Source organism: Doryrhamphus excisus, linkage group LG8 (genome assembly GCF_037039965.1).
Source record: "Doryrhamphus excisus strain RoL-2023G ecotype Guam linkage group LG8, RoL_Dexc_Guam_v1.1, whole genome shotgun sequence".
NCBI classification, from domain to species: domain Eukaryota; kingdom Metazoa; phylum Chordata; class Actinopteri; order Syngnathiformes; family Syngnathidae; genus Doryrhamphus; species Doryrhamphus excisus.
Window position 1 is genome coordinate 6,076,973 of NC_136364.1, and position 10,409 is coordinate 6,087,381.

At 39.2% G+C, this 10,409-nt stretch overlaps 1 protein-coding gene across 1 annotated transcript; it reads right to left on the reverse strand.

Annotated features, from left to right (window-relative positions):
* Positions 1 to 198: 198 nt before the first annotated feature.
* efhd1 (EF-hand domain family, member D1) lies at positions 199 to 9,645 on the reverse strand. The gene is made up of 4 exons (XM_058080504.2): positions 9,303 to 9,645; positions 4,338 to 4,485; positions 1,977 to 2,111; positions 199 to 1,214 (listed from the first exon to the last, which is right to left on the reverse strand). Exons 1-4 carry the CDS (start codon positions 9,596 to 9,598, stop codon positions 1,080 to 1,082), a joined length of 714 nt encoding a protein of 237 aa, XP_057936487.1. The 5' UTR covers positions 9,599 to 9,645; the 3' UTR covers positions 199 to 1,079.
* Positions 9,646 to 10,409: the final 764 nt, after the last annotated feature.

Consider the following 10,409-nt stretch of genomic DNA (forward strand, 5'->3'; position numbering starts at 1 on the left):
AAAAGGAGGATGGCGGGCCTGATACTGGAAGTCAAGGCTGTTGATGACTTGTCATTGAATGTTACTCCATTGCTCTTGTATTACAATTAGCGGAGCGGTAAATGTTGCCATGAAACACATTCACAAACAACTAAGGTTGGATTGGATGACGCGTTATACATTGTCTTTTTACTCTGCACACACACACACACACAAAAATTGAAACATCTGTAATAAGAATAAGCATTCAGAAATGACAAAATTGTGACAATACAACCTTAACGCACACTTTGAAGGGGAATGGTGTGAAGTATTGGATGTTAACCTTAAAGGAGCCTTAGTAGGCTTTTTTTCCCAGCTGTCTTAATAACATGTCAGACATGCTTTGGTCAAAACTACAGCACACTTAGAATGTTGTCAAAAGCAGCCCACGGACTGGGAAAATTATTCTGGAATATGTCCTCAATCATGAACAACTTTTTTAGTTTAAAGTTTAGCAAATGCTGAAGTCATAAAGCCCAATGCTTCCGCACAAGTAATCCAATGGCAGTAAACCGTGATGCAATTACTGAAATATATTATTTTTACACACAAACACACAAATATACAGTTATTTGAATTACGTTTAAAAATTGAAACGACACGGCCGTAGTAGAACATAACGCCTTCCAGACCCAAATCAGGAACACAGCCAACGCAGGGATGTATGACAACGTAAACAGTAGTCACTGAAAACACGACGACGTGAATATAGTTTCACTTCAGTACTTCAATACTGGTACATTGTGACATGTATAGAAGAAAAAAAAAACAGAGAAAAGCTGAGTAAACTGGAGAGATAACGCCATGAATTTGGACCAGTCCTGAATGTTTTCTTCAAATAGTGCAGTCACCATATTATTATTATTAATATTATTATTATTGAACACCATACTAACAAATTTGAAATGGGTGTTACTTCATACGACTACATAAGTGGTTTAAAGTGCCAAATTTGGAGCAATATCATTTAGGAATCAAAGTACTGTGAATGTAGTTTTTTTTTTTTTATGTTTTGAACATGGAACATGCATCTTCGGGATTGCTGCGTACTTCCTGTATCACGAGCAAAATGCAGACTGCAGCTGCTTGAAGGCGGCCTGCCTCTCTTTTTTCTCCACTTCCTGTTTCTTGCGTTCTTCCTTCTCCTCTCGAATCTCGGCCTCAAACTTGCTGCCCACAGACAGAGCCTGCACCTGGTGACACAGTATTCCGTCACGTAAGCACCCCAAACGTCACTTTGCAAGGAGAACTTCATCAGTTGTAACATTTTAATTACCACCCGAGTACTTGGTAAAGTACTGAGTACTTTAGTACAAATAGTCAAGTCCGTACTATCCGACATCAGTGCTAAATCTGTATAGTCGTCCCTCACTATATCGCAGTTTTGTCCTCTCATTCGGTGCGGAAGTGGTAATTTTTTTGCTTCTTTGTCTTTCTTCCCCGCTGCGTTCAAAATATTTTAAATTTAGAACAACTTTTTTTCCCCTGCGGTGATGAAAACAAAGAATAATAAAATGTAAAAGTGACTATAAGGTGTTATTTTCATACCTATGGGCCCCAACAGTGTTAAATGCGGAATTTAGAAAGTCGTAAACAGGTTTTCTATGCTCTGATAACAAAGATATTCCATTTATTACTTGCTATACAAGATACTACTACTTGTGGAAATTTACCTAACACTTTAAAAATGGACATTTTTACCATATTTTATGACATGCAAATTTAATAGACTAGTAGTTAAAATTCGTCTATAGGTAACTTCTTGTTTGTTAAAAACATTTGCGCTTTCGTCCAATAGGCTTCGTCACTTAAATTTGGGGTTTGAAATGCTTCAGTAAGATTGGAGAAAATCCCCCCCAAAAATCCAGTTTCTCTTCCAAACCACAGAAGGGACCACCACATTCCGCCTCCTGTTCCTATTGTGAGGCTGAAGCGTAGCGGCCTGGACAACGTACCTTGGCTTCAAAGAAGTCTTTGGCCCCCATCACTCCTTCTGTGGCAACATTGATCTCAGACAACCTGGCCAGTGCCATCAGACCGCTGTCCTCCTGCAGCTCCCCAGCCGCTGCTCTCCGGAAGATCAACAGAAACTGCGGAAACGGGGACACAAAATGGAACAAAGCACTGAAAAAGGAAACAACCAGCAAGCATTCTGGTCATGAAACACAAATTAGTCCTGTCCTGGATTTAAAAAAAAAACAAAAAAACACCTATCACAGAACCTCTTCTCTATTCAAGCTTTCCACCACCATGAATTAGAGCAAGGAACTGTTAAAAGGACCTCAAGGACAAGATTCAAGCCCTTCTTCTCAGACCTCCATTCAAGAGTTCATGTTGGATGATTCTGATAAAGGTGAGGGACAAGCCCAGAATTGTGAGGGAGGAGCTGGTTAGTGAACTTGGAAAACCATACGGAAAAGACTAAAAATGTTAAAAAAGTAGAGCCCAACAATAGCATCCCCACAGCCAAACACGGACGTGGAGACTTTGCCAGTGAACAGGTCATGTAGTGTAGAGTCTTGGACAAGAACCTTTTGGTGTCTGCCACGACGCTGAAGAAGAAGGGTCGCGGACGGGTCTTCCGGCATGACAATGACCTACCTGTAGAAACATACAGCCAAAGCAACAAGGCAGCGGCTGGACAAGAACATCGTTGAGATCCTGGAGCGGCCGGACTTAATCTCGTTGAAAATCCGTGGAGGGGGCCTTGAAACCTTAAAAGGAAAACTGCACTGCACTTCTCTGCATCTGCACCTATTCCGCCAAAAAAGCCGTCTAAAAAAAACCCAGCCAAAAACGGCAACAGTGTTCCATTTACATAACCTGCCCTGCCATGATGTGCTATACATATCACTATATTGACACTTACTATGGTACCCATTATGGCATTGGATGCTCATATCACAGAGTACTTTGGTACGGGACAAAAAAAAAAAAAAAAAAAACTTAACCTGAATTATGGAAAGCAGGAAGTGAACAAATGTAAGAGTTACTGATTGTAAAAGTACCAGATGGAGGGGTAGGATTTAATAAGCTTTGCTTCTTCCTACTCCTTTTGGACATGTGGAACTGGCAACTGATTATGGGATGCACTCAATTGGAATCTGATGCATGTTCAAATGAAAAAAAATAAAATTAAAATTTTAAAAAATTATTTAAAAAATACAAAAATATTTAAAAAATGTATTTAAATTTTTTTAAATTATTTTTAAAAAATGTATTTTAAAAATACAAAAATTAATTAAAAAAAATACAAAAATAGATTTAAAAAATACAACAATTAATTAAATAAAGAAATAAATAACTTCAATTATATTATGAAAGCAGAAAGTGAACAAATGTAACAGTTAGTGATTGTAAAAGTACCAGATGGAGGGGTAGGATTTAATAAGCTTTGCTTCTTCCTACTCCTTTTGGACATGTGGAACTGGGAACTGATTATGGGATGCACTCAATTGGAATCTGATGCATGTTCAAATGAAAAAAATTTAAATTTTTAAAAATTATTTAAAAATAAAAACAAATTGTTTAAAAAATGTATTTAAATTTTTTTTCAATTATTTTTTAAAAAATGTATTTAAAAAAATCAAAAAATTAATTTAAAAAAAATACAAAAATTTATTTACAAAAATACAAAAATTAATTAAATAAAGAAATAAATAACTTCAATTATATTAGGAAAGCAGGAAGTGAACAAATGTATCAGTTACTGATTGTAGACGTACCAGATGGAGGGGTAGGATTTAATAAGCTTTGCTTCTTCCTACTCCTTTTGGACATGTGGAACTGGGAACTGATTATGGGATGCACTCAATTGGAATCTGATGCATGTTCTAATGAAATCAAACCATTACCATTACCATATTAACCGCGTTACAGCAACATTGTTAGCGTAGGAGCTAACGCAGAAGAACTACTTTTGTCACTCACAACATCTCATGCTAAGGCTGCTAGCGGTGATAGCAATACACCCAACATGTTGTGTACTGTATTTCAAATCATAGCATAGATCATAAAATAAACAGATGGATTTATGCATATCATTTAGACAAGGTCTAATAATTTACTTAGGGCACGTAAGCCAATTGTAATGATAATGTGGGCATCCCAGTGATGTTTTTTGATAGCAACCCTTCTCTCTATGTTGCTGGTGTTAGTATATATAGTTTAGTATAGTTTGAAATCTTGCTTTCATTGATGACAAAATAAATAAAAAAAATTTCACATTTGAGAGGCTAAACTCTGGGAATAAAAAGGATTAATGGACTAACAAGACAGTTGTGGATTCACCATGGATGAATCCTTGCACCACTCACCTCTCGAAAGCTCAGTTTTCCATCAAAGTCCTCATCCACCTCCTTGATCATGTTCTTGAGGCCCAGGTGGGTCTGAGGAGCCCCCAGCTTCTCCATCATCAGCTTGAGCTCCATGAGGTCAATGAAGCCATCTTTACCGGTGTCGTACCTACAAAGCCATCAAGTGAGTTGTCAACCTGAAGTGTACGAGTCTACCAAAAACATTTTTAACCCATACAAGTGCAGATTACCAAAATGCATATCAATTTAGACCACCGTTGACTTGTGGATCATCATGCCATACGGAACAAGTAGACCCCTAACGCACCAGCATTTGTGCTTTTCATCATTTCCGGCGTCAAATGTAACCCACTCCTGACAAATGAAAATAAAAGCCCCTCTATTGGAAAAAAATGCCCCTTTTGTCAAAACACACCACATGAAGTGTCCTCATTTTTACACATGACTGCATGAATGACACCCCCTCCTGCATGAATGACACCCCCTCCAGCACGCTCACAATATTCTTCTTGTGCAAAAAACATTGCAGTTTGTGGACAAATCCCTGCTTTCTTACCAGGTAAATGTGTACCACGTTTTTGGCAACATGGGGCATGAATGACTGATTGTGTTCCACTGCTCTTACTGACATCATTCCGATAATGTCCGTTTCTAAGCTCCTGTTTTCTACTACATTGCATAGAGAGAAACATTTCTTGTGGTTGAATGTTCATTTCTCTGCCATAAGCCGTCTCAGAGCACCTAAATTTTCCTTTTACGAAAGGTCAATTTAAAACCGACTCTTACAAAACCCATACTTTAAAAAAACAAAACAAAAAAATTTTTTTTGGAGTGGCCTTTTATTGTAGCCAGTCCACGGCCCAACTGTGCAATAATCATGCGGTCTAATCAGCATCTTGACCTTTGAGGTGGATGGATTATCTGTCATCATTTTGTGAACAATATTTGAGAGAAATAAGCCTTTTGTGGGGCCGCATGGTGGCCTAGTGGTTATCATGTTGGCAACACAGTCGGGACATATGGGAGATCTGGGTTCTGATCTCCATTTGGGAATCTCTGGAGTTTGCATGTTCCCGTCCACATTCCAAAAATGTGCATGCTAGGTTCATCCATCCATTTTCCTCCGCTTATCCGGGTCCGGGTCACGGGGGCAGCAGTCTCAGTAGGGAAGCCCAGACTTCCCGGTCCCCGGCCACCTCCTCCAGCTCCACCAGGAGGACACAAAGGCATTCCCAAAGCTCATGACCATAGGTGAGGGTGGGAACATAAATTGAGAGCTTTGCTTTAGCTAGGTTCATTGGTGACTCGACATTGTCCATAGGGATGAAGGTATGGAGTCCAGTCTAGGGGGTACCAAACTTCTCACCCAAGGTCAGCTGAGATAGCCGAGTAGGACTAATGGCATAGAAAATGAATGGAGCCTTTTGTGTACATTAAAAGGGTTTACATTTTTCAGTTCAGGTGATCAAAAACGGGAGCAAAAGTGCTGCAGTCCGATGCAACATCATCATGTTCGATAGCAGAAATAAACTAAATATCAGCCTGTACCGTCCTGGATATGTTATGAAGATCTAAAGATCACGTGAGGATTGCAGTTACCGTAGTTACCGTATCTTTAGAAACATTCACCAGCTGTTTGCGCAACGCGTACTGATAAGCCAAATCAGTTGACCTTCAACTGACTTATCTGCAGCCACCAGAGGGAAATGAAGCATTGTTTCATTCTTGACCTTCTAAAAGGTCCACGAGGCTTTTTCATGTATAAATGTGCCGTGTGAAACAATTAACCTTTAATTCATTCATTGTATCATCCAATGGTCCGGCCCATAAAGGACTAAGTATCAGAGTCGGGACTTTGTGCTACATGGCAGCTGTTTCTATTCTTGTATTCAATCAACTGCCACCCAACTTAGCAGCACTTCCGGGTCGTTCCGGGAATATTCTTTTGGCGATCACTGGGTGAAAAGGATGTAATACACAACATGCACCTCTGTGTGGCGCTATTGACAGACAAGCAGATGGAACCACGTGACTCGTGCGTAAGTCTGTCATCTTCCGGTTGAAATATTCAGATATTATATTCAGATATACTTCCGGTCATGTGACATCATCATTCGGTGGTTTCTGAAACGATAAAATACTTTGCCATTTTGACCTGGAAACGTTTGCGTTCGTTAGCTCGTTTTGAGCGTTTGGTGAGAGGGTAATAGCGGTTAGTTGGACACGATAACCGACTTCGAGTTCCTAATTAAGGCAAAGCAGCCCCTCCCTTGGAATGGCATGCACGGAACAACACAACAGCACTTCCTCGGCTCATTTTTCCGGGATTCCACAGGCCCAGAAAGCATGTCATTCCCTTGCAGCGCATCCACCAATGACCAGGCAGGCCACTGGTTTCCAGGGAAACAAAAGGAATGCTCTTTACCCCAGAGAATGAAGTTGAGGACTATCCACAATGCCATGAAATCTCTTGGGAAAACACATATTATACTTATATACTTATAGCCTGATGCGCATAGACCTTGAAAATGTTTTAAAAAGTCTAAATGGGAACATTTAGAAGCCCTGGCTGACGGTTTTAGTCTGATTAAATTCATAGGGAAATAAATGAGTTAACAGGAATCCGGAAAAACTAATAAATTATAATGACATGAATATAATCAGTGAAATCATAGCAGACAAAAAGCATATGCATATGAATCACAGTGGAACAAATGCCGCCATTTTGTCTGCAAAAATGCTATAACCAGACTCATTGTTCCTCATATTTCTTGTTTATTATCGATGTCAGCGTTTTTGGCACACGATCAGGAACCTTTTCCGCCATTCCACATTGTCGCGATTCAGTCTAGTGAATCCAGCCTGGAGTAACTGAATACCTTCCAAGTTTTGGAACGTGGTTGAATGCAGCGGGAGGACTATGCCTCCTTTATAACAGCCTGTGACCGTGTTAACTATCTGTCCAATCGGAACTCTCCAGGGGCTCCGCATTATGGATGCAAGAGCAACTCTGCGAAAACCAAACAAACAATAAAGCCAGTCTTCTAAAGGCCATTGGACATCATTTGACTAACTGCCAGCGGTAAACTGGGAGGAAAAGAAAAGCATGCGAATGATGAATGAATATTCAATAGGGGTCAGTAGAGTAGATCCCCGCTTTTCACGGGGGTTGTGGTCCGAGACCAACAGCAAATGGCAAAAAATCTCACTAATGGAGTCCGGCCTAACATTGGACTAAATTGTTCAGTGACGTATTTCATCAATAAAAGTAAGAGTTTTGTATTTCATTAACTAATTCACCACCAAAGATGTATGTATGTGCTTTTTTCAACCAGAACTCCCAATCCCAAATACGGTTTTATACTTCTTTTATGTTTTTTTGCACAAGAGGCAGAGAGAGATGATGAAGAGATCAGGTTTGGTTCGGTTTTAAGCCGTAAAAGCGGCCACAAGGTGGCAGAAATATTTCCCATGTAATGTGAAGTTCTGCAGTAAACAGATTGTTGGAAAGCATGGAGGTGTGTAGCGTGCACAAGGTACAAAAAAATATGCTGTGGCATAGTTGTTTAGGTATTTTGACTAAATATAAATGGCTAAATTTGTGTCAAAGCAAAAGTTATGCTTTTCACAAAAAACTGTTTGTATGATGAATATGAATGAGTGTGTTTTTGACGTTTTTCCTGAATCCTGTTGTCCTATTTCAATCTAATCTTCCCAACAATCCAAAGTGCTGCCCACTAGCCCCCTGGTTGGTGTCAGGATGCTTTCAGCCTCATTAATTCCATGTACCTTGCTCACTCCATAGAACAAAGCAGTGAACCAAATGAATGCCAAGCAGTATTTCTATTCATGTAAGCAGTGTTACTGACAAGGTATGGAAACAATGTTTTACTTCATGTTGAGTCAACAAGATCATTTGGGCAAATAAAGCAATCTTAAAGATAGTGGAGGAATGCTGTGTGTCTTATCACGTGGTTACTTTGGAAATTATTGTTAGGGGTGGGAGCATCGATACAAATATTGATATCATTGAAACCAGCGTAGTATTGGTATCATATCGCTGGTAGATTGATATTTCTTTAGTGACTGTCAAACAGTCTTTAGTGACTGTTTGTTATTGAGGAACTGTCGACAAAACCCTACAACATGCGATAATTTCCCTCCCTAATATATATATATATATATATATATATATATATACATTAATTATTTTTATTATTATTGCGAATTGATGCAAATGTTATTAATTTTCTGCCAAAGTTAAGCATTTATAAAGCATAAAAATGTCTAAATTAACTAAAATACATTCATGAGGCATTCAGAAGACTCTATGGCAGTAATAATAATAATTATAATTATTACTTATTTATTGTTTATAATAATTATTATTATTTAAATTATTTTTATTTATTTATTTATGCATTATTATTTATTATTATCAATTAATTATAATTATTTATCATGATAATCACAATTTAGTGTTTGGTGATAACGATAGTTCTACTCCAAGTACATCTTTTGGGGAGGACAATGTGACATTTTCCATCTGGCAACACGAGTAGCAACGTTACTGTAGCAGGGGGTCCAGAGCAAGCAAACAAATTTGTTTAATAATTGTTTACGCTCCCATATTGAGACCGTTTCTCTCGGATGAGCGGAAGAAAGGCTGAACGGACGATAATTTTCACATTCTGGTCCGATTATTCGCCATGTCCTATCTGGCAACACCGCTGCGACACGGTAGCCGAAGAAAGAAAAAGAATGGCATACGAAGAGGCACCTAGCAAGATGGATTCACCTGGAACCTTCACGGCAGCAACTCGGTTTGATTAATGTCATTCATTAATCCGTTAAATCTCATCACCAGCTTCTAATTTGCGCAAGATACGAACAACAGGCCGCCACCTCCACGCGTACGCGGATATACGGAACCGAAATACGGACTGTAAAGAGTGTCCATCTTACCGTTTAAACATCACCTCCATGTCCTTAATCTGCTTCCGGGAGAACTCCTTGAATTCCGTGTAGGGGTTGAAAACACGACTCGCCCGAGGGGGAGCGTTGCCCTCGTTGATGTCGAGCCTGCGGTTTAGTATGGCGGAGAGCTCGGAGGAAGAGTCGCCGCATGCTGCCGAGGACTCTGGAAGCTTGGTTGCGGCGAGGTTCTCTTCGAGCGCTGGCTTAGGCTCGGTCTCCGTCTCGGTCTCCTCCGAAGCAGCCAGCCGTGACTGTAGCTTCCGTGCGAGCTCTTCGGACGCCATACTGTTCAAGAGGCTGTGCTCGCGACGGCTGTCAAGTAGTGATGGGTCGTTCGTGAACGAGTTGGGTGTTTTGAACGGCTCGACCGAAGGGAGATTCGCTCCCAATCAGGAGCCTGTCGCTTTTCCTCCTTTTGTCTGTTTTTTTTTTTTTTTGCTGTTGTATCAGGGAGGGGACAAGAAGCAGGCGTACCTGTTAAGACAGTGTATTAAATTAACCAAAGATTTAAAATAATAAAGTGTCAATTTACAAGAATAAAGTCAAAAGTTAGCAAAAAACAAAAAAATTATGTTGCACTAAGCCCTCATTTATCACGGTTAATTGGTCCCACATAGAACCTCTGTGATAAATGAATTTTTTTGTCTATGTGTCTACTAGTCCAGAATGTTCTCCACTTCCCTAATGAGGATTAAGCGGCATAGAAAATAATGAATGAATGAGATCATTCAAACCTGCAGTTGTGTAAGTCTGGTGTTTGTGTATCTCACCAAACATTACAGTAGCATTACTGCCACACAGAATGCCTCATGAATGTATTTTAGTTCATTCAGACATTTTTTATGCTTAAGAAATGCTTAACTTTGGTATAAAATTAAAAAAAATTGCATCAATTTGCAATCTCTTAAAACTAATAATAGGACGTATTCAACTACAAAACAGCTATTAATTCATATATTTTTGAAAAAAAACTGATAGAATAAAGCCGTGCAATTCAAACTGTGGTGAGGGACAACTGTATGTACATTTTAAGGTATATATAATAATTTTTTTAATATTTCTGTAAAAATTGTAAATGTTCTTTTGTTAGAAATT

Bases quoted from the DNA above. Each gene is read 5' to 3' on its own strand.
- efhd1 (XM_058080504.2), bottom strand. From the start codon at position 9,598: ATGGCGTCCGAAGAGCTCGCACGGAAGCTACAGTCACGGCTGGCTGCT. The intron at 4,486-9,302 runs GTAAGATGGACA...ATGGCTTTGTAG, and splicing joins ATGGAGGTGATGTTTAAACG to GTACGACACCGGTAAAGATG. The intron at 1,215-1,976 runs GTACGTTGTCCA...CTGTGTCACCAG, and splicing joins AAGACTTCTTTGAAGCCAAG to GTGCAGGCTCTGTCTGTGGG.